We start from the raw sequence: 26,478 nt of genomic DNA, 5'->3' as shown, positions 1-26,478 counted from the left end.
CACACAGATACCTAATAATTGTTTGCTGAATTAATACCTCAAAAGTTTTAATGAGGAGTAAGTATTTTCCTTTTTTAATTAGTACCAAAGTGTATTAAACTACCACAGAAATTGCTAAACAATGGAGTGAATCTAAGGGAACTGCAGACACTCTGTGAGAATAGGGTCTTAGTTTTATTGTCATCCCTAGTATGTAGAATAGTGCCTAATACATAGTATATACTCAGTAAATGTTTGTTAAGTGAATAAATGTCACAGAATAATGTTTATTGAGAATTTAAAGAACCTAGATCAGTTCTCCTATTCAGAAGGTTTCAAAATGGTCCATTTACTAATGACAGGAACACAGGCCAGGCTCTAAAATTTTACAGAACAAAATACATTTACCATAAATGTCATTTCCTTCGATAAGGCCTCGTCCATCACCGAAGATGTAAACTCCACCTTGATTTCCATTAAATATAGAATTCCCCCTATAATCATGTGGGGAAATAAAAAACACAAAAAAGAATCTATTCAGAAAAGTTTGCCTGTTTTATTAAAAGCCCAGCCATGTTCATGTGACCTTAGAAAATTATTTAACTTCTATGAGCCTCAGCTTCCTAATTTATGAAATGAGGAACTAGATGATTTCCCTTCAATTCTAAGACTTAAGGCTTTGGAAAAGCCATCTAGTATTTAAGATGAATTAGCATTCTTAAAAATTCCCCTCAAAAGCGCTAATTCAGGGAACTCCCAGACAGTCCAGTGGTTAGGACACTGCACTTCCACTTCAGAGGGCCCAGGTCTGATCTCTGGTCAGAGAACTAGGATCCACAAGATGCGAGGTCAAAGGAAACAAAAACAAAAATTAAAATTTACAAAAAAAGGAGCTAATCCATTTAAAACAACTTTTCTTAGCTCATCTATAAGCATTTGTTGAATAGTAATTAAGATGGAAATCACATAATCAACTTTCATAAAGCCAGTGGAAAACAATTTTACAGAAATAATTCATGGTCATTGATTTCATTTTAATAGCTCTGTTTTACAGTCTTAGCCAGTGCCTGTAAGATTGGATCTGTGGACTCCCCTGGTGGTCCAGCGGTTAAAAATCCACCTCCCAATGCAGGGGACATTGGAAGATTCCACAAGCAGTGGGGCAACTAAGCCCATGTGCCACAACTACTGAGCCCATGCTCTAGAGCTTGTGCTCCGAAACAAGAGGAGTCACCGCAATGAGAAGCCCACACACTGCAACTAGAGAGAAGACTCCACTCTCTGCCACTAGAGAAAGTCCACGTACACCAACGAAGACCCAGCATAGCCAAAAATAAAATACAGAATAATAGAAAAGACTGGATCTGTTTGTTTCCTTGCTGTGGCCAGAGGGAGTGTCAGGAACTGACAGCTTCAAGTTTTGACTCTTTTGTTATTCTTGGTCTCTTTGTCCAAATATCTTGAGAGATAATTAATAACCTATCTGATCTCAGAAAGAAAAAAAAGGACAACACAGATCATTCAGATTCCAAGAGACGATCAGAGCCCTATTTACTCATCTATAATGCAGTCTGATGAATTTAAAATGAAAATCACAGCAATTGCAATTTTTCATAAAAAATAGGTTACATGGATTAGATCACTAATAAAAAAACACTGCAAAATAAATGCAATAGCTATGTTCATTCAGATGCACAGACTTTTATTAGGTAAATCCATTTTATAGTGATCAGGTGTCTAGGAAAAATAGAGTTAAAGCTAAGTATCATAACTCTTCTTATAACACAAAACATAAAGTGAAAGTATAATTCTCTTCCATAATTATATATAAATACCTTATTGTTGGGTCACTATTTGAGGTAATCCATACACCTGCAAAGTTGTTTGCATAGATTTTATTCTCTATGAATTGTCCTCTTCCTTTTTCATGAACATATATTCCCCCAGTCTGCCCATGATGAATTTCACATCGAACCACTGTGGGGTTAGCATAAGCTTTTACTTCAAAGCCTGCTATCCGGTTTCTGTGTATGTTGCAGCTTTCAAAGTAACCCTGGAAAATACAGAAATTAAGTATGAAGGTAAGGCTACTTTCCAAAAAGAAATGACATTAAAAAATCTTTTAAATGTATACTTCCAAATTAAGTATTAGAAACCTTTAAGAGTTAAGAATGAAACAGAGACAGATATATACTAAATTTCAAATGATAAACATTTAGATGTTTTCATTTAAGCATTTCAATTAATTAATTTGAATTAATTAAATCTCTAATTAATGTGAGTATATTCAAAGCCAGGAAGGAAAAATAGGGAAAGATTTATTCAACAAATGCAAATAAATACCATTACCGAGTAAGAATATATATTCTTCAACAAAAGGTTTATTTAAGTATTACAGAAAATACACTATATCATAACCTTAAAAATGTCCCCAAAAAATCAACTATTAAAAAGTTGACCAAAGGACTTAACGAGAGACTGCAGTAAAAGACAAAATAATGTTCATCTTAGCACAAAAATAATGTTCATCTTAGCACAATAATAGAGAACTGACTCAAAACGTTGTGAAGACCTAGACTCATGTTATACATGCTATCATGTTTAGTAAAAAGAACAGTATACACTGTACTTTAATATACATTCAATATGATCTCAATTTTATTTGAAAAAAACAACCTGAAGGATAAAACAAGAATATGAGTGTGATTAAATGAGTAGTGGTATTATGCATGCTTATTGTATCCTTTATGCTTCTCTAAATTTCTTAAACTTTCTACAATGGATATATTTTACTTATTTTCTAAAGATAATAAACGTTACTGTAATACTGATATCTTAAATTCTAAGACCCAGTCAGACTAAATGTTAAGAGGAAAAAAATGAGAGAGTTAAATGACAGCACCCCAGAAGCCATTTCATACTCCTTGTCTGTCTCCCTTCAAAAATTGAATGTGTTCCCCTCTCATTAAATTCCATTTAGCACTAAGTATTTTCTTATGCTACTTCCATGTACTATCTTGTGCTTAATTTGTTATATCCATTTTTACCTGATTATAAGCTCCTGAAGAGAAAGGGTGCCTCTTTTACTAACTTCTGGAGCATCTATTTAAGATTTTACACATGGTAAACACTCAAAAATGACTTGATAAACTTTTTGCCAAATCTAGTAGAGGTTAAAACAGGATGTAATTCTGAGTATTCTAATATACTGCATACTTAACTCTTTAAGAAAATGTCTCTCGGAGAATAACATTGAGAAGTGGTTTTCAGGTTTTATTTCCCACAAATAAAGTACAGATCACTTATAACTTACCTGTTAATATATAGGTTATAAACTTACTCTTTTTAAAAAAATTGGGGGATTGCATCAAAAATAGCTCCTTAATATATGAAAAATTTTTTTCTTCTTTGATTTATACCAACTAAAAATGGATCGACACCAAGTGTATACAGACTATTATGGCAAAACTGAGCATCAAAGAAACAGAAACTGTAAACGAGGTTAAACTGAAAGAGATTTAATGTCAAGAGATTTAACTGGAACAATTCAACATTTTGATGTTTTCATCATTGAGAAGGGAGCTCAACTTGTCTCTCTCTGTCAGGAGTTGAATGATATACCCTGAATGGTAAACTTGGGGAAGAATAAACTGAATATGCTCAATTCAGCTTCACCCTTTTTCTCATAGAAGTGAGCTGCCCTTAGGGGAGTATACTTTCTTTACTATTCCATGAACACTTCCTGTGACTAAGTAGATAAGTCCATTTTATTCTGGGGTTCAGTTAAACAGACCCATTTAGTTCTTATTCTAAGTTGTATCCTCCAATTTAGCCTTTAAGAGAAATGAAGTTGATATTTCAACCTCCTTATGCTACTTCATAGCTCTGATTTCTTAATTTGCTCAGAATGTGGCAGGAAAAGGTATGCTATTTACCAGGCTTCTATGGAGATTCCAGTAACAGGCCACTGTCATGTTCCAGCTGTGCTAGTACAACATATAGTACTGCAAGTATACTTTGCTACAATATATCTACTAGAAAATTTTCAAATGCACGGTTGCTTTTTTGGCAACACCACACATCTTGCTGGATCTTAGTTCCCTGACCAAGGACTGAACCCAAGCCCTCAGCTGTGAAAGTGCAGAGTTCTATCCACTAGACCACCAGGGAATTACTTGTTTTCTTTAGGTTTTGATTTTGCACACTTAGGAGAGTCAACTAGGACCCACAAGTTTACTAAGGCAAACAGCAGTCCCTTTCTTCATTTTCCCTAGTCCAGAGGTCCCCATTTTCAATTCTTTTGACCTACTTTCATATTTTTAAGTGAAAATTTGTACTGCCTTATCTTGAGTTTGCAGTTTTAGGTGTTATGTGCTGATTTCCTATTACGAAAGATGAGATTTTGCTCTCCTACAGTTATCTTGTTGTTCTCTTTTGCTTAGATGTCCAGTGATAATTCTATCCTAAACCTGCTACTAGTTGTTTAAATCACTTTTTCTTTTTTTGGTGGCTGTGAGGCACAGCTTGCAGGGACTCCCTGTCGGGAGACCAGGGATAGAATCCATGCACTTGTCAGTGAAAGCTTGAAGTACTAACCAGTTGACTGCCAGGGAATTTCTAATCACTTCTTTTTTTTAAATTTTTGGCTGCACTGGGTCTTTGTTGCTGCATGTGGGCTTTCTCAAGTTGCGGTGAGCAGGGGCTACTCCCTACTTGCAGCGTATGGGCATCCTTACTGCAGAGGCTTTTCCTGTTACAGAGCACAGGCTCTGGAGTGTTTGGGCTTCTGTAGTTGCAGCTCGCAGGCTCTAGAGTGTGGGCTCAGTAGTTGTGATGCACGGGCTTAGTTGCCCCAAGGCACGTGAGATCTTCCTGGATTAGGGATGGAACTGGTGTCCCCTGCAGTGGCAAGTGGATTCCTAACTACTGGACCACCAGGGAGGCCCCCCCATCACTTCTTAATTTATTTGTGTTCACATTAGGTTCTTCCTGAATATAAGCAATTTTAGAACCTGCTCTAATCTGAACTGGTTACCATGATCACTTATTTTACCATACTATAATTTAGAGGTTAAAAATGTCCCCTAGTTCTATCAAAGACGGGAGTTGTAATCTGTATCTTTTAAGATAACTTTCAAGAAAAGAAAGTAGCAAAAGGTTTTTGAAAAGAAAAATTTTTTTCCTTCATGCTCTGAGAACTTCTTACATTGCTACAACTGTGATTTTGTTACAGTCAGAAAGGGCACACTTGATTGATATATAGTTTTATAATATCATAAGAAAACCAATCTATTGTTATGAATTAAAGGATTCAGTTAGTGCAATTTTGCTTTAAAATAGATTTTAATGAAATGCATCTATTTTGTTAAGAAATGCCTTTAGTGCAAAATAGTATAATGGACTGTAAGTAGAAAACGTAATTCTACTTTGCCTTTTAAGATGCAAACCATCAAAGCTCTAATATAAATACAAAACTCCAAGGGCACAGACATTATCATAAAATGATTTATTTCCCCACCAGAAGATACCAGATTGCTAACAGCTTCTTCTATATTTTAAAATAAAAGCTTGTTTAACTTTTCAGCACAAGCATTTCTAAATCTCTGATATATAAGTCCTTAAAAACGATCATTTTACCAAGCTAAAAAAATTAACACTGATATAAAAATAAAAGGTGAAATTAAGTATTTTTTCATTAAAAATTTTTGAATTGAAAATCTTTATCAAAGATGACAGAATGAAAGGCATTCAAGAGTTTCTCTTAAACTCTCCAGATAGAAAAGGAATGAATAAATAGAGAAAAATATGTTATCTTCATTGAAAGAAATGTCTACAATCCCAAACTATACTCTGTCAAACACTTGCCTAATACTGTGATATCTGGATAAGGAAGACTAAGGTGAGAGCCAGCAAATGTTACTATACACCTTTAGCAAGGTATGTTTCCCCAAGTAACTGTTCTAATAATAAGCAAGCATACATAACCAATGATCTTCTATTAAGTAGTGACACTTCACTTTCATGCATTGGAGAAGAAAATGGCAACCCACTCCAGTACTCTGGAGAATCCCAGGAACGGGGGAGCCTAGTGGGCTGCCGTCTATGGGGTCGCACAGAGTTGGACACGACTAAAGTGACTTAGCATTAGCAATAAGTAGTGACATCTAGTGTCATGAACAGAACACAGGAGAGGAAGGAAATAATCCCACAGTAATATTTTCATAGAAATAATTTAGGCACAAGATGAAAATCTGAAGAAACACATTAGTGTACAACTTCTATTACCCAAAACTTGCATTTCTTATCTAAAGAGGACTATCCAAAGTAAAAAGGAGGAGAGGAAAACCATACTTCAACATAGTTTTTGTCTACTGTCAATCTATTATGAGCTAAATTCATAAACTCAGAATACATATCTTGAAAATTTTATAGCAATTTCCTACTGCTATATTTTAATTTTACTTTATGAAAATAACACTCTGCAACAGACTGAATATTAAAACAAAAAACCACAAAGAATTGGGGAACTGGAGATGTTGATAGAAAAATTTTTAGGAGAATGGCACTGTGGTTATATAAAAGAAAAAGAAGGAATCCTATCTTTAAAAGAAAGATACATGCTGAAATGTTTACAGATGAGAAGATGGTATATGAGATTTGCTTCAAAATAATTCAGAATAAAGAAGAGAATAAGCAAGGTATGAGGAAGTACAGATGAAATAAAACTGACCATGAATTGAAAGTTTGAATGTGGAGGGTGGATACATGGGAAATTCATTACAATATTGTCTCCAGTTTTATATATGCAAGATGGATTCCACAAAACAAAAACACATTAAAAAAATCAGAGATAAAAACCATACTGGAAACAAAATAGAAAAAGAGACAAAGATATGTCGACACAGTGAAAGACACAGATTTGAGGAAATTACACAGAATCCCAGGTGGTGCTGGTGGTAAAGAACTCGCCTGCCAAAGCAGGAGACGTAGAGACGTGGGTTTGATCCCTGGGTCGGGAAGGTCCCCTGGAGGAGGGCACTGCAACCTACTCCAGTCTTCTTGCCTGGAGAATCCCACAGACAGAGGAGCTTGGTAGGCCACAGTCCATGGGACTGCCAAGAGTCACACATGACTGAAGCAACTTAGCACAGTATAGCACAAAGGAAAAGAATGAAGCAATACGGAACAACACAAGTAACAGAGAAGATAACTAAGTTTCTAAAGAAAGGAACATATGAAACAGAAAAGTAGTAAAAAGAAAAAAAAACTATTAACATAAAACAAAAACAACATCACATGGATAACTGAAGTAGAAAAGCAAATCTCCATCAGGAAGGAAAAAACAAAAACAAAAACCCAGAATGATCTCAGACTCCTTAGTCACACTCAATTCTAGAAATATAAAAATGACTACACAATTCTGAACGAAAGAAAACAAAAAGCTATATACTCAGCAAAGTTAAAAGGTTAATGGGTAGACATTCTCAAGTGGGAAGAATTCAAGCTACAATACCCATAAGCCTTTCTTTTAAAAATAAACAAAATCAAAATGGCTGGATGACAGAATAGCCAGACCAAGAATGTATCAAAATAAAATAAAATAAAATTAGGAATGGAAAAACTGTGATAAAAGGACTGAAGGTTAATAAATATAAATACAGACCAATAACTGTAGGAATATAAATGTTATAAAGCTCTAAAGAAAAATAAGGGTACAAATGATGGAATACAGAGGTTTGAAATATAAAGTATTTTTTATAATTTTTCAGAAGTTTAAACATGCAATTCATTATGACAAACTCTAGAACTATACCCTTTGAAATTCTAGGGATGTCTTTTATACAGGGCATGTAATATTTTAAAACATTAATTTAAGATAAACAAATAGCAGGAACTCTTTCACCATTCATTCTTGCCAATATAGTTTAAATTCTAAGCAGGTCATAGACAAGGAAAAGGAAAGACAATTTCAGAGAACAGTACAGAAACTAATTTAAATATTTACTCTGATGTTCTATTAAAAAACAAAGGCAAATTTTAAAAAGGTTAACCTTAGCGATATCCTACCAATCATGGAAATACAAAAAACACCTTAATAATAAAGAACATTCTACCAAAGGATTTTAAAGGATTGTATCACAATACTAAAATAGATGAGAGGCCCAAGATATGCTTTATTCACATCTTTTCCTTATGAGTCTATATAATTTATATATTTCCATTAAGGATTGATGAGATTTCTATCTGTACGATTGCCCAAGATTTGTTTTTTAAAAATTTATAAACCTGAATCTATAAAAGGTAAACTGTACTGGGACTGTGTGAAGAGTATATTATTATGATGAATTTTAGTAAGTGACCATCTGCATTAGGTCTTTCAAAAATGAGGAAATTTACTTAGGTCAGAGTTATTTTGGTACCTCAAATCATCCATGAATGAGACCAGAGGCATGCATAAATATGATACCTGAAACTGTATATGTAACTCTGGGGCAAAGTCTAAAGGCAACACAGGCAAAGAAATACTAGCATAGTATAGTTTCATTACAAAAATATGAGTTCCATTTAGAATTCCATTTAAGAATTATTGCGAGGGCTTCCCTCTTGGTCTGTGGTTAAGACTCCGCTCTCCCAAGGCAGGGGGCAGGGATTTGATCTCTGGTTGGGGAACTAAGATTCTGCAGGCCGCAGGTAGGGTACAGTTAAAAAAAAAAAAGAAAAAATCAGAAAAAAAAAAAACTATTACCAACACAGGCCTCTAAGAGGGGGTAGATTCTTAAGACTCTTTTTTTTTTTTTTTAAAGCAGAAAGCATTTATTAATAGACAAGCACTTTACATGTATTCTATTATTTGATCATCAAAGGTCTTTCATGATAGGCACTTTATCCTCTTATATAACTTCGTAGTCAGTGCTTGCAGAAGTGGCTAGCATGTAATGGTAGCTGCACTGATTCAATAATTCTGCACAACAAAAGCCCCAGAGCTCAGCTTATATCAAAAAAAGGATTTTGTTCTCAGACATCTAGGGGTAAACTAGTTAACCAGAGAGCTGGCTAGGTGGCTCTGCTGATTTTTGCTGGGGACCAGCAAGCCATAGGCTGATCTAGGCTGGCTTCCGTAATGTGAATCTGCTTCACACATCTTTCATCTTCCAACGGGCTACCCTGGGCATGTTCTCATAGTGACGACAGAGGTACATAACCATTTCAAGCCTCTGGACTGCATCTTGTTTGCTAACATCCAATTGACCAAAGCAAGCTGCATGGCTGAGCCCAGAGTCAAGGGCAAAGTGAGAGGACACTGCAAAATTATGTAGCAAAGAGTGTGCCCACAGGAAGGAGTGAAGAATTAGGACCATCACTGCCATCAACCACAGAACCCAATCCATGTGTGTTGTATAAATGAGCCAGGGCATGTCCAAGGCTCTCAGAAATTAAGAGCTGAAGGTTACATAAAGCTATGCTTTGAACCCAGGCAGGATGAATTCTCTGAAGACTCTTGTTTTGACAACCTCCATACTTTTGCTGAGATCCCCCAATTTCCAAACTCCCCTCTTTCCTACTCCTTTGAAAACAAGAGCTACAATTTGCAAAAAAAAAATGTCAATTTTTAAATTCTAGCTGGAGAAGGACAAGTGGTCATCTCCACTGTGCTTATTTACATGCCCAAACTATACAGCATGAGTTTTAAGTTAATTGTTTTTCTCAAGTTATAGTTATCCCAGGAATACAATGAACTGGGTGGTCTATTAATAAAACTATTTACATCTAATCAGAATTTAATAAAAGGGTACTCCTTCCTGGTCTACTTCAGTTTTAACAGAGTTTAGTAGACTTCTTTGGAGGTCCAGTGGTTAAGACTCCGTACTTCCACTGAGGGAGCATGGGTTCGATACCTGGTAGGGGAACTAAGATGTCACATGCCGCCACAAGCGGCGGGCAAAAAAAGGGTTCTGTGTTAGGGTTTTAGGCACAAACAGTTGAAAATAAAAAACTTCCTTTGTTAATAGACAATTTTTATATGTCCCAATTCAATGTTCCAAAGTTGTTTGATTAATACCACATAATTGCAATAAAACTTCATCATACCCTCGTTACCACATTACCACCTCATCTCCCATCTCGGACTTAACCAAAAATGTTGCCAGTGCTGTCCTAGGATTTTAAAAAATTACTTCAACAAAAACTAGGTGTTAGGAATCCCCTAGCAGTCCAGTAGTTAGGTCAGGACACCATGCTCTCACTGCCGAGGGCCCAGGTTCAGTCCCTGGTTGGAGAACTAAGATCCTATAAGACATGCAGCATGGCAAAAAACAAAAAAGCAACCTGCGTTATTAAACTCACTTATGGTGCTTACTAAAAATGCATATACTGGGTGCCATCCTGAAGAATTCTGATTTATTGTATCTGGGTGATTTTTATTCACATTTACATTTGAGAACTACTGGATTAGACCTTACTCTCCTCAAAGATCACATCAATTCTCTAAGGACTCCATCTTCTCTACATGTATAGAATGTTAGATTCAAGAATTTACAGAATTGATATTGCATACTCATTTTAATTTTTAATCTTCTTTTAGACTTATACTCTTCAATTCAGCAATTTGGTGATGATAAAATGCTGACACCTATTTGAAATTTAACTGATAACGATAATTTTTTTTTTAAGTAAGAATAAGTGTTCTTACCATGCCATGATCAAATGTGAACACACCAACGTCACGTCCATGATGAATATGATTCCGTCTAATAATTGGGTTTCCATGATTTTTAACCCAAATTCCAGCTAAAGCATTATTGGAAATTTCATTATCCTCATATATTCCCTACAATAATTAACCAGAAATAAACATTAGTACAGTTAAAAAAAAAAAAACGGAAAAGAAAAAACCCCACAAAATTAAAAAATACCTGTGCATGATCTGTTATATAAAGTCCAACATTTTCACAGTCACTGATGTTACAGTGCTTGATAGTGGGACATGCTCCTTGACCACTAACACATACTGCAGAGCCAACTGTAAGAAAAACAATTTATTTAAAATCTTATTGGGCAACACAATGACTAACTTATAATAAAACATAATGGAAACACTAACCTGTGCATGTACTTCGGATGATACAGTGATCAATAATAGGGCTACAATTTACTGTAATCTCTAAGCAGTGGTGTGCATTGTGGTGTTGAGCAGATTTGTCATCAGGGTTAAACTGAAAAGTAGAAATTTTGTTTGAGATAAATAACCACAGCCTTAAATGATTTCCATATATGTACTTAAAATTTATAATTTCTTACCCTTATTGTCATGTATCCAACATAAGCATCTTCAGAACCTTCCATAAAAACAAAGGTTGAATCTCTAGTGTTTTCAATTATAACTTTGTCTGCTACTTTTCCAGGTGCTATGAAGAAAATATTTTAAAGCATATTACCTTCATCAGACAGATCAAAAAAGTACTTTCTTAGTAAAAATACTCTGCCATAAAACTAATAATTCAAAAGAACCCTTTCTACAGTTTTAAATTGGGTAGTTCTTTTGGAAAGGGAACTTTTAAAGAACATTAAAATTGAGTAGACAGGACTATCTATTTTATCAGATAGATAACTTGTCATTCTTAACATGGACATTATTTGAGCATCACTGTAACTCAAATCCATGTATAATACTTTTAATAGGCTCAGCTACAAATAGTACTCAATACCAAATGCAATGGCATATTAAAATGTGGGTTTCTTGTGGAAACCAGATCACTACCAGTAGCATCAGAAAACAACATTCAGAGAGAAGAAAGAAGGGGATGATGAGCAGGGAGAGAAAGAAATTTCTTTATTTAAACCTATTTTCAATATTGATCTTGATTTGGCAAATAACGAAAATTAGTAGGCAAAATTTTTCTATACTCTCTCTCACTTTTCTTTGATGTGGAAATAGGGGAGGGAAGAAGAAAGGGCAGTAAATGCAAATCTCATTAACTAGTAACAACTACTCGCTATTTTAAAATGGTCTTGTACTACTGTATCCTTAAAAAAATCAGAAGGCCCATAATTTTCAAATAACTGATCAGTGCTCAACAAACATTACATTTATTTTTAGAAATGTGACCATAAAAACAACTTTGAAACAGCATGGAAAGTATTTTAAAAGCACATTTGTTTCATTAAAAACATGGCAATAAAAACATTAGCCTCTGTATTTTCAAATAAAAGATAAAACTAACAAATATTTTTCTCTCCTTAATAACTAAAGCAGTTGGACAAACTATTGGCATCAAGAATTATCCACATCCCCCCAAGAGAAACAGATAGATTTATAATTTCTGAACCCTAAAGTTTTCATTTCCATCATATAAAATATACATATTTCTAATTTGTTCCTACAATTAAAGTATTATCAAGGTTCATCTGGATTTTAAGTAACCAGCATTTTTAAAAAACCCATCACATAAATAAAGTACTAAAATTCTAACGACAACACATTTCAAAATACCTGCACCAATCATGGTGATTGGAGATTCAATATATATCCATTCATCAGTATATATTCCAGAATGAACAAAGATAAGTCCATCAAAATGAGCTTCTTGTACCCCACCAAGGGCATCTTCAATTGTATCGTAGTACTAGAACAAACAAACCCCCCGCAAAAACATGTCAGTATAGAACTGTAAGATCATCATTTTAAATCTTAGAAAAAGACAAATCAAACATACCAACATGTTTTCTCTTCCTTTGTATCTTGCAGGGTTACTGTAGAAATGTTCAGCAAATCCTGGCTTTACATGTGCACCTTTATACTAAAACATCAAAAATACAAAAACAAAAAACTGACTACTAGTATAAACACTATAGTCTAAATTAGTTTAGTACTACATGAATTTTTAAAATTAATTTTCAAAAACAATTATTAGTTAGTCCAACTAATTTTCTGATGCATATTGCAATGTAAAAATCTGGAGCAATTTATGACTCGGTAATACCCGGTAAGTAAGGACATGCTTTTTCAACCTCAGCACTACTGATAGTTTGTAACAGGTTCTTTGTTGTAGGGGCTTATTCTGTGCATAGTAGGATGTTTAGCAGCATCTCTGGACTCTAACCACCAGGTATCAGAAGCAGTCTCCTCCAGTTGTGAAAACCAAAAATATCTCCAGACACAGCCAAATATCCCCTGTGGAACAAAATCACCCCTAGTTGGGTAGTTAACTATTCATAAAGGACCATATGAAAATAAAGCTAAATGTGACCACTGGACTATCAAGGGAATTCCGTGAAACTCTAAATAACTACTCAACAGTAATAATTTAAATATAAGTTTAAACAGATCCATAGAAAAGTATAACTGCTCTCAGGCTACTGATACTTACTGCTACTGTTTAAATTATTAATAAATATGACAGTAGTGAAAAGAACTGCTGACTCCTTTGCTGGCTGATAAATGTACTGACTTGAGAAACCTATTCTTTTTTGTTTGAACATGCTATGTGGCTTCTGGGACCTTAGTTTCCCGACCAGGAACTGAACCTCAGCCCTCAGCAGTGCAAGTGTGAAGTCCTAACCACTGGACCACCAGGAAATTCCCATGAAACCTATACTTGAGTTTATATTTTGAAAAAGGAACTTTTATAAAAATATATTTGTAAATATAATAAAACATTATATATTTTAAAACTTTTATTTAAAATATATGTAATATAAAACCAGTATTTTCCATTTATACTTCATACCAACTGCTGGAAACTCTCTTTCCATGGATTTGGGTGTTCATATTCTTCTGGATTAATCTGGTAGAATTTGCCAGGTTCAGGGTGCATCATAGGGCGGGTATACTCGAATACTTCCATGTATAATCGTTTCCTGGAGGAGGAATAAGGGTTAAAGATTTCTTCATAAAATATTCTTTAAACAACTATAAAAATTATTTGAGGCCTCAAAAACTTATAAGAATATGAAAGAGCGGAATTTTAAATGTAAAAATAAAATTTTTGTCTAAAATAATATAACTGTATATAAAAAGTAAAGTAGTCTACCTAAAAGAATGTGTCAATTCTTTAAAATCTGATTGCTTAGTCAAAGGAAAATAAAAGCCACCCTTACTATAAAAGCCACATACAGTTATAATTTAAAAGGACTATTTTAAATAATGATGTTTCATGTATGTCTGATCTCAAATCATCAAATCTTAGGAGTGGAGTGATAGTTAACTATAATTTCTTGTACAAAACAAATGTTTCTTCTTCTGCTCTTTTAACATTCCCTTTTTCCTTTCCAACACAAATATAATTTTCTTTCTTAAAGTGTACCTTATTTTTAGCATCATAGAAGTAATACATATAGCTTCTGTAAAATACAGAAAAGTATGAAAAAGATAACCTACTTTTAATATATTAACTGTTAACAATTTACTGTATTCCTTTCCAGTCTTTTTAGCTACAGAGTTTCATTTATTACAATTGTGATAACATAAATTTTTGTATTCTGCTTTTATTTTTTATAACATAGCATATTCCCATGTTATTGAAAACTGTCAAGTTCACTGTTAATGACTATATCACAATCCTCTAAGTAGACATAACACTGTTTACTTTTAGTCCAATCCCTTATTGATAGACTTTGATTATTTCTATTTTTCTACCACTATTAACTATGCTATTATGAAAAATTTGTATATTAACATAAACACATTTTCAGAAGTGGAATTCCTAGGTCAAAGGGCACACATATTTCATGGTTCAAAAATACAACTGTCCAAACTCTCTTCTAAAAGTGATATACAAAATCTACATTTTTACTGAATTATTAGCTGTTTTAAATTCCACTTAGTTCTGTTTCTAAAAAGCAATGGAATGAAAAGCAGTCTCCATAATCACTCAGTAGCTTTTAACTGACAAATAGCAGAAAAAGTACTTCCTTTATTGTTTTAAATAAAGGAAGTACTCAGATGGTGGCTCAGATGGTAAAGCGTCTGCCTACAATGCAAACCCAGGAACCTGGAGACCCGGGTTCAATCCCTGGGTCGGGAAGATCTCCTGGAGAAGGAAATGGCAACCCACTCCAGTATTCTTGCCTGGAAAAACCCATGGACAGAGGAGCCTGATAGGCTACAGTCCACGGCGTCGCAAAGAGTCGAACACGACTGAGCAACTTCACTTTCTTTCTTATTGTTTTAAGAACACTGCCTGGACTGATAACCAACATTTGCGATAAACAGGTAACTTGGAAAGGAGAAAAGGAAAGATATACCCATCTGAATGCAGAGTTCCAAAAAAATAGCAAGGAGAGATAAGAAAGCCTTCCTCAGTGATCAGTGCAAAGAAATACAGGAAAACAATACAATGGGAAAGACTGGAGATCTGTTCAAGAAAATTAAAGATACCAAAGGAACATTTCATGCAAAGATGGACACAAAAAAGGACAGAAATGGTATGGACCTAACAGAAGCAGAAGATATTAAGAAGAGGTGGCAAGAATACACAGAAGAACTGTACAAAAAAGATCTTCATGACCCAGATAACCACGATGGTGTGATCACTCACCTAGAGCCAGACATCCTGGAATGTGAAGTCAAGTGGGCCTTAGGAGGCATCACTACAAACAAAGCTAGTGGAAGGGATGGAATTCTAGTTGAGCTATTTCAAATCCTAAACGATGATGCTGTGAAAGTGCTGCACTCGATATGCCAGCAAATCTGGAAAACTCAGCAGTGGCCACAGGACTGGAAAAGGTCAGTTTTCATTCCAATCCCAAAGAAAGGCAATGCCAAAAGAATGTTCAAACTACAGCACAATTGCACTCATCTCACATGCTAGCAATGTAATGCTCAAAATTCTCCAAGCCAGGCTTCAACAGTACAAGAACCGTGAACTTCCAGATGTTCAAGCTGGATTTAGAAAAGGCAGGGGAACAAAGGCAGAGATCAAATTGCCAGCATCAGCTGGATCATCGAAAAAGCAAGAGTTCCAGAAAAACATCTACCGCTTTATTGACTACGCCAAAGCCTTTGACTGTGTGGATCACAACAAACTGGAAAGTTCTTAAAGAGATGGCAATACCAGACCACCTGACCTGCCTCCTGAGAAATCTGTATGCAGGTCAAGAAGCAACAGTTAGAACTGGACATGGAAATACAGACTGGTTCCAAATCGGGAAAGGAGTACGTCAAGGTAGTATACTGCCACCCTGCTTATTTAACTTATATACAGAGTACATCATGCAAAATGCTGGGCTGGATGAAGCACAAGTTGGCATCAAGATTGATGGGAGAAATATCAATAACCTCAGATATGCAGGTGACACCACTTTAAGGGCAGAAAGCAAAGAGGACTCGGTGAGGGTGCAAGAGAGCAAAAAAGCTGGCTTAAAACTCAACACTAAAAAAACTAAGATCATGGCACCCAGTCCCATCACCTCATGACAAATAGATGGGGAAACAATGAGAGACTTTATTTTGGGGGGCTCCAAAATCACTGCAGAAGGTAACTGCAGCCATGAAATTAAAAGACACTTGCTCCTTGGAAGAAAAGCTATGACTAACCTAGACAGTATATTAAAAAGCAGAGACATTACTTTACCAACAAAGGTCCATCTAGTCAAAGCTATGGTTTTTCCAGTACTCATGTATGGATGTGAGAGTTGGACCATAAAGAAAGCTGAACGTCGAAGAATTGATGCTTTTGAACTATAGTGTTGGAGAAGACTCTTGAGAGCCCCTTGGACTGCAAGGAGATTCAACCAGACAATCCTAAAGGAAATCAGTCCTGAATATTCTTTGGAAGGACTGATGCTGAAGCTGAAACTCCAATACTTTGGCTACCTGATGGGAAGAACAGATTCATTGGAAAAGACCCTGATGCTGGGAAAGACTGAAGGTGGGAGAAGAAGGGGACGACAGAGGATAAGACGGTTGGAGGGCATCACTGACGCAATAGACATGAATTTGAGTAGGCTCCAGGAGTTGCTGATGGACAGGGAAGCCTGGAGTGCTGCAGTCCATGGGGTCGCAGGGTTGGACATGACTGAGCGACTGAACTGAACTGGAATTTATAAATATTCTAATTTTCTTCTATTTAACTGTAACCATCAACTCACAATCCAACCTTCCTACCATCCTTTAGCATTTGGGGCAGTAAGTAATATATCTCAAGATACTAAGAAATAAATTTTCACTTACCATAAAATTGGATCATTAGCAAGTTCACTGAAGCGTTTACACACACAAGCTGCTCTACAAAGATCTTGTTCCAGCAAATATGAGAAGATTTTTAGAACCACTTCATCTGGCAGTTTCTCCTGAAGATACTGTTCAGCAGGTGCTGCTATAAAAATATTAACAAACAGAATATAATCTATCATGCTAGCAAAGGCTTTCTCATTATTTAAAGAGCACAATTTTAATTATGTTAAATGAAGAGCTTTTATTTTTTGATGACTATTATTTTATAAGCATTTGCTTTCTGAGATGACACACATTTATTTTCTTTTATCTTAACAGTATTCTTTCTTTTAGCTAGTATGCACCATTATTTCAGTAACTGGTTACAATAAATATACAAAAAGGATTTTTATACAACAGTTACAGTCAAAGATGGAGACGGTCAGGGTTCTCAGGTTTATTCTGTAACAATTGCTTTCTCAATCTCAAATGTGTAAATAACCATTTAATTTTACTTTTTTGTTATCAAACAAAATTTAAAAGAACTATTTGACCCTATTCCTTAACTTTCTCAAAGGAAATACCTGATAGATCTTGTGATTTTCCAGAAACTCTTGCACGTTTTGCACGATGACCAAAAAAGTTTTCTGTAGTTGAAGTTGAAGCACCCTTCAAAAACAAAATGCAAACTAGTTAAGCAAATATTTTTACCCATAATCATTACTTCTAAAAAATGATGACAGTCCCGTTGTTTCCTAACAATTCTTTCATTATACACACAAAAACAGACATTTAACCTACCTCCATACTGCTCTTTGTAGGACACGCTGTTCTTTTTGGCAAAAGAGTTTTCCTACGAAGTTGGTATGGACTATTTTGTGCACCAGGACCGGATTCTTCTGCAACCATATCTGCAGGTACATCATCATCTGTTATAAACAAAAATAATATGAAAATGACACCCATTTTTAAGAAAAAGCTCTATGGATTCAGTAAATTTATAAAAAACTTTCTAATACATTTTTTTGGTGGGGGGAGATACAGTTTTTATACAAAATTCCAGTCATCTGGATAACCATTTGAGGAGTGTTGGATTTCTATTTCATTTCTTACTTCAAAATAAATTTCACAATGCTTACTTACAATATAAATAAATAAAATCACGAAAACAAAACTATTTTTTATAATGTGAAAGTAGGGAAGTTCTTTAAAGGTATGACACAGAACTTGGAAGGCATTTTAAAAAAAGGTGAGCAGGATGTTCACTTGCTGAGTGAGTACAAGTGAGTACTGCATGGTTAGAGTACAAGTAGGGTGAGAAGTGCGTCAATGGAGACGGACAGTTCAGTATAGTAGGATAGTGTAGATTCAGTATAGATACCAAGTGGGATAAAAAGGGCATCCATGCAGAGGGTGGTCTGGCATACAGTGTTGGAGCTCAAGAGGGGTAAGAAGAAGGAAGTTTGTGTGTGGGAAGGGTGCCAGAGAAGGCTATCGCACAGGAGAGGGGAAGGTGGAACTGGAAGCCAGGCTTCTGAGAAGAGAGTTAAAATATAAATAGTACATTGTACACTGTTGGACTGGAATTTTCAATGTGAACTCCTTGTTTTTAAAAGATAGATACAGAAATAGGTAAGCATGTACACACACATGTATAAATGTTGGGAAACGTGTAGATTATACACGTGTGTAACAAAGCCTGGAAGCAGCGCCACTCCAATAGCAATGAACGCAACCAGTATTTGGATATTTGCTTCTGAATACTTTCTTACTTCTTTATAAAAGGGATAAGGGCTCCTTGGAGAAATGGCTGATTCTAGGTTGAGGGAAATATAAGGTGAGCCTGAAATATCTTGTGGCAGAAACAAGGAACTGCTGAATGATGAGGACATGTCAAAAGAACACTGAATGGACTTCCCTGGTGGTCCAGTGGTTGAGAATCCACTTTTCAATGCAAGGGACACAGAGTCCCCTGGTCAGAGAACTAAGATCCCACATGCCTTGGGGGGTAACTAAGCCCATGTACTGCAACTAAAGAGGCCTGCATGCCGCAACTAGAGAAAGCCCATGTGACAGCCCTCCCCCCCCAAAAAAAGAATACTGAGATCATAGCAATACAGAGACCATAGCAAAAATCAACAAAACTAAAAGCTGGTTTTTCGAGAAGATAAACAAAATTGACAAGCCATTAGCCAGACTCATCAAGAAACAAAGGGAGAAGAATCAGATCAACAAAATTAGAAATTAGAAATGAAAATGGAGAGATCACAACAGACTCCACAGAAATACAAAGGATCATAAGAGACTACTACCAACAGCTATATGCCAATAAAATGGACAACTTGGAAGAAATGGACAAATTCTTAGAAAAGTATAACTTTCCAAAACTGAACCAGGAAGAAATAGAAGATCTTAACAGATCCATCACAAGCACGGAAATCGAAATTGTAATCAGAAATCTTCCAGCAAACAAAAGCCCAGGACCAGACGGCTTCACAGTGGAATTCTACCAAAAATTTAGAGAAGAGCTAACACCTATCCTACTCAAACTCTTCCAGAAAATTGCAGAAGATGGTAAACTTCCAAACTCATTCTATGAGGCCACCATCACCCTAATTCCAAAACCAGACAAATATGTCACAAAAAAGGAAAACTACAGGCCAATATCACTGATGAACATAGATGCAAAAATCCTTAATAAAATTCTAGCAAACAGAATCCAACATCATATTAAAAAGATCATACATCATGACCAAGTGGGCTTTATCCCAGGAATGCAAGGTTTTTTTAACATCCGCAAATCAATCAATGTAATACACCACATTAACAAATTGAAAGAAAAAAACCATATGGTTATCTCAATAGATGCAGAAAAAGCCTTTGACAAAATTCAGCATCCATTTATGATAAAAACCCTCCAGAAAGCAGGAATAGAAGGAACATATCTCAACATAATAAAAGCTATATATGACAAACCCACAGCAAACATTATCCTCAATGGTGAAAAATTGAAAGCATTTCCCCTAAAGTCAGGAACAAGGCAAGGATGCCCACTTTCACCACTACTATTCAACATAGTTTTGGAAGTTTTGGCCACAGCAATCAGAGCGGAAAAAGAAATAAAAGGCATACAGATAGGAAAAGAAGAAGTAAAACTCTCACTGTTTGCAGATGACATGATCCTCTACATAGAAAACCCTAAAGACTCTACTAGAAAATTACTAGAGCTGATCAATGAATATAGTAAAGTTGCAGGATATAAAATTAACACACAGAAATCCCTTGCATTCCTATACTCCAATAATGAGAAAACAGAAAGAGAAATTAAGGAAACAATACCATTCACCATTGCATCAAAAAGAATAAAATACTTAGGAATACATCTACCTAAAGAAACAAAAGACTTATATATAGAAAACTATAAAACACTGATGAAAGAAATCAAAGAGGACACAAACAGATGGAGAAATATACCGTGTTCATGGATTGGAAGAATTAATATAGTGAAAATGAGTATTCTACCCAAAGCAATCTACAGATTCAATGCAATCCCTATCAAGCTACCAATGGTATTTTTCACAGAACTAGAACAAATCATCTCACAATTTGTATGGAAATATAAGAAACCTCGAATAGCCAAAGCAATCTTGAGGAAGAAGAATGGAACTGGAGGAATCAACCTGCCTGACTTCAGGCTCTACTACAAAGCCACAGTCATCAAGACAGTATGGTATTGGCACAAAGATAGAAATATAGATCAATGGAACAAAATAGAAAGCCCAGAGATAAACCCACGCACATATGGACACCTTATCTTCGACAAAGGAGGCAAGAATATACAATGGAGAAAAGACAATCTCTTTAACAAGTGGTGCTGGGAAAACTGGTCAACCACTTGTAAAAGAATGAAACTAGAACACTTCCTAACACCGTACACAAAAATAAACTCAAAATGGATTAAAGATCTAAACGTAAGACCAGAAACAATAAAACTCCTAGAGGAAAACATAGGCAAAACACTCTCCGACATAAATCACAGCAGGATCCTCCATGACCCACCTCCCAGAATATTGGAAATAAAAGCAAAAATAAACAAATGGGACCTAATTAAAATTAAAAGCTTTTGCACAACAAAGGAAACTATAAACAAGGTGAAAAGACAGCCTTCAGAATGGGAGAAAATAATAGCAAATGAAGCAACAGACAAACAATTAATCTCAAAAATATACAAGCAACTTCTGCAGCTGAATTCCCGAAAAATAAACGACCCAATCAAAAAATGGGCCAAAGAACTAAACAGACATTTCTCCAAAGAAGACATACAGATGGCTAACAAACACATGAAAAGATGCTCAACATCACTCATTATTAGAGAAATGCAAATCAAAACCTCAATGAGGTATCATTTCACACCAGTCAGAATGGCTGCTATCCAAAAGTCTACAAGCAATAAATGCTGGAGAGGGTGTGGAGAAAAGGGAACCCTCTTACACTGTTGGTGGGAATGCAAACTAGTACAGCCACTATGGAGAACAGTGTGGAGATTCCTTAAAAAACTGGGAATAGAACTGCCATATGACCCAGCAATCCCACTGCTGGGCATATACACCGAGGAGACCAGAATTGAAAGAGACGCGTGTACCCCAATGTTCATCGCAGCACTGTTTACAATAGCCAGGACATGGAAGCAACCTAGATGTCCATCAGCCGACGAATGGATAAGGAAGCTGTGGTACATATACACAATGGAATATTACTCAGCCATTAAAAAAAATACATTTGAATCGGTTCTACTGAGATGGATGAAACTGGAGCCCATTATACAGAGTGAAGTAAGCCAGAAAGAAAAACAACAATACAGTATACTAATGCATATATATGGAATTTGAAAGATGGTAACGATAACCCTATATGCGAGACAGAATAAGAGACACAGACGCATGGAACAATTTTATGGACTCTGAGGGAGAAGGTGAGGGTGGGACGTTCTGGGAGAATGGCATTGAGACATGTGTATTGTCATATGTGAAACAGAGCACCATTCCATGTTCGATGCATGTGACAAGGGCTCAGGGCCGGGGCAATGGGATGATCCAGAAGGATGGGATGGGGAGGGAGGTGGGTGGGGGGTCCGGGAAGGGGAACACATGTAAACCCATGGCTGATTCATGTCAATGTATGGCAAAAACTATTACAATATTGTAAAGTAATTAGCCCCCAACTAAAATAAATAAATTTATAAAAAAAAAAAAAAGAAATAAAAGGAATACAGATAGGAAAAGAAGAAGTAAAACTCTCACTGTTTGCAGATGACATGATCCTCTACATAGAAAACCCTAAAGACTCTACTAGAAAATTACTAGAGCTGATCAATGAATATAGTAAAGTTGCAGGATATAAAATTAACACACAGAAATCCCTTGCATTCCTATACTCCAATAATGAGAAAACAGAAAGAGAAATTAAGGAAACAATACCATTCACCATTGCAACAAAAAGAATAAAATACTTAGGAATATATCTACCTAAAGAAACAAAAGACTTATATATAGAAAACTATAAAACACTGATGAAAGAAATCAAAGAGAACACAAACAGATGGAGAAATATACCGTGTTCATGGATTGGAAGAATTAATATAGTGAAAATGAGTATACTACCCAAAGCAATCTATAGATTCAATGCAATCCCTATCAAGCTACCAATGGTATTTTTCACAGAACTAGAACAAATCATTTCACAATTTGTATGGAAATATAAGAAACCTCGAATAGCCAAAGCAATCTTGAGGAAGAAGAATGGAACTGGAGGAATCAACCTGCCTGACTTCAGGCTCTACTACAAAGCCACAGTCATCAAGACAGTATGGTACTGGCACAAAGATAGAAATACAGATCAATGGAACAAAATAGAAAGCCCAGAGATAAACCCACGCACATATGGACACCTTATCTTCGACAAAGGAGGCAAGAATATACAATAGAGAAAAGACAATCTCTTTAACAAGTGGTGCTGGGAAAACTGGTCAACCACTTGTAAAAGAATGAAACTAGAATACTTCCTAACATTTCTCTAATACTGAGATCAAAACTCATGATAGTAAAGGGATTATAACCTACTGAATGGACAACCTGTAAATTCATTCTACTATAAATAAAGGAATAAACAGAAAGTTTGATAAGGAATGAGATGTTTAAAGTACCCCCCCACCCACAAAATACTGATTAAGTAGAAAGGGAAAAATCATAACTCTACAGTAGAAATGCCCATCAAACACTATCTTAATCAAGTGATCAAAGTAAACATCATTCACAGGACATACTGAAACTGTGTGTCACTTGACAGCATGAAAGAGCACAGAATCACTTCTATGATATTCCTGACAAAGATAAGTAACCTGAATCTATTGGGAACATCAGAATTATGAGGAGTCATTAGGAAAAATCCAAATTTGCTCTAACTTGTTTTGAATAATCTTCAAATTATCAAAGCTGAAAGTCTAAGGAACTGTTCCAGATGGAAGGACACTGAAAAGATATGCAAACTCATTGCAACCTGTGGTTCTGAACTAGATCCTTTTGTTTAAAGGTTTGTTTTTAGGACACGAGTGAAATACTTCATTCAATTAGTGAAACCTGAATGGTGATCTAAAGACAGTAATGCATCAGTACTAACTTCCTGATTTTAACAAGTATAGCATGGTTATCTAGGTAAATATTCTTGATGTTAGGAAATGCACACTGAAGTATTTAGGGGGTGACAGGACAAAGCTGGGAACTTATTCTTGAAGGGTTCAGGGTAGGGGGAGGGGAACTTCTTTGTACTGTTCTAAACTCTTTCCATTGTTTAAAAATGAACTAATAAATTTGAGTAATATGTTTACATTTAAAAATTCTGCTTAGGAAATGAAAACCATAGAGACAGTCAAAAGAAACAACACAATTAGGAGAAATAACCCACTCCAGTGTTCTTGCCTGAAGAATTCCAGCAACAGGGGAGCCTGATGGGCTATAGTTCATGGGATTGCAAAGAGTTGGACATAACTGAGACACTAACACACACATTTGTTAACACATGTCACAAAAGGGTAATTTTCTTATTACGTCTGAGTACTACAAATCAACATGGAAAAGACTAACAATTCAACAGAAAATTGGACCAAGGACACAGACAATTCAGAATTTAGGAAATACAAATGAAATACTAATAGAAACTACAATGAGATTTTTTTTAATGTAGCAGATTATCAAAGATCAGAAAGTTTGATTGTATACTAGTACTATATATCAAAGGATAACATGAGAAAAAAAATTTCTTAATTTCTTTGAGTAGAGCAATTTGACAATAGCTATTATTACTAAACAATTCTTTTCTGGGAAATGATTCTGCACACGTGGGCAAAGTAGTTAAGAAACAAGATATTCATTGCAGTACTTTTTATAATACTGCTGGGTAACAGTCAAAATGTTCATCAAGAGTAAAACCCAAAATATACAGAACAATGTGTTTAGTATATGAGTGTGTTTCACTCCAGTATTCTTGCCTGGAAAATTCTACAGACAGAGGAACCTGATGGACCTACAGTCCACAGGGTCAGAAAGAGTTGGACACGACTGAGCAACAGAGCATGCACACATACATATGCTTATATATACATATATTTACTAAAATATAAACCCCCTGATGGAAGAGAACCAACTTGAAGATGCTCCCACTGGCCGAAGATGGGACAATTTGAGCATCAGTAACAATAACTGAAATGAACTGAAAGAAATGTATTTAAATCTTGTGAATTTATGACACACAAAAAGGGCAAAACCACAATCTTGTAATTAGCCTCCAAGTAAAATTAATAAATAAACTTAAAAAGGGGAGGAGGGGTTGCTTTGGAAGATGCCAATGAAAAGCAACTCATCATTTTAAAAACTGGTATACAACAGGAAATAACACTAGCTCTTCCTCTTTTATATAAACTGAACCACCAGGTAACCAAGTGTTAGGTGAGGGGAAGCTTCTTTACAGAAACATTCCAGCAATAAATGAAGAAATAATAAAATCAGAAAAATAAAATCTGGAATCTCTAAAGAGTTAATAGAATTAACCACTGAGTATCAATAGTTCTAGTATCACAAAAAGAAATATTACCAGGCATTTATGTATCTCCTGATGAAAGAACACACCGCCATCTACAAAATTCAGCCAAAACCATCAAATCTCAACTTGAACAAACCTCTCAGAAACTCTACAAGATCAAACTATACCAGTTTTTTCAACAAATATACTCCATGGGGGGAAAATGGGGGAAAATAAGCAAAACTAAAGCATACTGTTTAAGAAATGTATACTACAGTACTAAAATTTTAAAGAGAAAAAGCTAGAAAATGATTATTACAAAAATGCTTTCTATGGGGAAGGAAAGAGGTTATGGTCAGAATGGGGGACATAAAAGGCTTCTGCAGTGGCTGGTAAAGTTCTACTTCTTGATCTATTGGTATTACAATACCAACCTTAACAATAATTCAATAAACTATGTAGTTGTTTAATGTGAACTTCTCTATCTGGCTGTATTTTACAATCAAAAAGATATTTTTAAAAGGTGGGAAGGTTGTAACAGTGTATTTAAAAAGAGAGGTTTTTCTTCTCACCTGAAGACCTTGGGCAGATAACAAACTTTTAAAATTAATTAATTTCTTGGCTCCACCCACACAGCATGTGGGATCTTAGTTCCCTGACTAGGGATCAAACCTACAGCTCCTGCAGGGGAAGCTCAAGACCTAAAAACATTTTTAAACCTAAATATTCTCACTACTAAGGATGGTGACAGTATCTTGTAATTCATAGGGCTGCTGAAAAGTAAATAACATATACAAAACATTCAGTAATATGCCTGGCTCACATTAAGTGTTCAATAAATGTTTCAGCTATTATTTTATTTAAATATTATTCTATTAAAAACACTTTCAAATAAAATTTGGAAAACCTAATAAGGTTTCCATGTACTTACACTGTAGTCAGAAAATATAGCCAGTGTAACATGCCTGGGTATTTTTGAAGTCATCCCATTGTACTTAATGTAGTTAATTTCTATGTTTCAAGTGTGGTTGAAGGGAACATCTACATTCTATTTTTTTGAGACTAAAGGTTAAACACATCTAAAATACCAAGTTTGTTAACTGTGATCATATATTCTATGTCTTTACTTTTTTGGGGGGAGGAGGTGGTGGTAGCAGTGGTCTGATTTATCTTATCTGCCTGCTTCTGGTGCTAAAATTTCTCACTATCTATATAGGTAGTCCATTTTTAGTATGTAAAATTTTGCTCTCTATATTTTGAGATATTATTATTTA

General features: G+C 35.3%; 1 protein-coding gene across 8 annotated transcripts in view; it reads right to left on the bottom strand.

Moving 5' to 3' along the window:
* The window catches only part of FBXO11 (F-box protein 11), a 113,184-nt gene that overhangs the window by 9,006 nt on the left and 77,700 nt on the right, over nt 1–26,478 (bottom strand). For 3 of the 8 annotated variants that reach the window (XR_014082284.1, XM_081591236.1, XM_081591240.1), the window contains 12 exons: nt 17,933–18,060; nt 17,716–17,800; nt 17,150–17,294; nt 13,707–13,836; nt 12,693–12,776; nt 12,470–12,602; nt 11,278–11,384; nt 11,081–11,192; nt 10,893–10,999; nt 10,670–10,807; nt 1,815–2,032; nt 388–473 (listed from right to left, as the gene is read on the bottom strand). Coding sequence is in view for 7 of the 8 variants with exons in the window: in XM_081591236.1 (XP_081447362.1) it covers nt 388–473; nt 1,815–2,032; nt 10,670–10,807; nt 10,893–10,999; nt 11,081–11,192; nt 11,278–11,384; nt 12,470–12,602; nt 12,693–12,776; nt 13,707–13,836; nt 17,150–17,294; nt 17,716–17,800; nt 17,933–18,060 (1,473 nt within the window). In the remaining variant the exon portion in view is untranslated. Of the gene's footprint in view, nt 1–387; nt 474–1,814; nt 2,033–10,669; nt 10,808–10,892; nt 11,000–11,080; nt 11,193–11,277; nt 11,385–12,469; nt 12,603–12,692; nt 12,777–13,706; nt 13,837–17,149; nt 17,295–17,715; nt 17,801–17,932; nt 18,113–26,478 lie in introns of all 8 variants that reach the window. The other 5 variants (XM_081591237.1, XM_081591241.1, XM_081591239.1 and 2 more) reach the window with 4 other exon arrangements.

This window comes from Giraffa tippelskirchi, chromosome 4, assembly GCF_054371585.1.
Source record: "Giraffa tippelskirchi isolate mGirTip1 chromosome 4, T2T-mGirTip1v1.2.pri, whole genome shotgun sequence".
Lineage (NCBI taxonomy): Eukaryota > Metazoa > Chordata > Mammalia > Artiodactyla > Giraffidae > Giraffa > Giraffa tippelskirchi.
The sequence above is the reverse complement of the archived record's forward strand: the minus strand, read 5'-3'. Positions and strand labels throughout refer to the sequence as shown.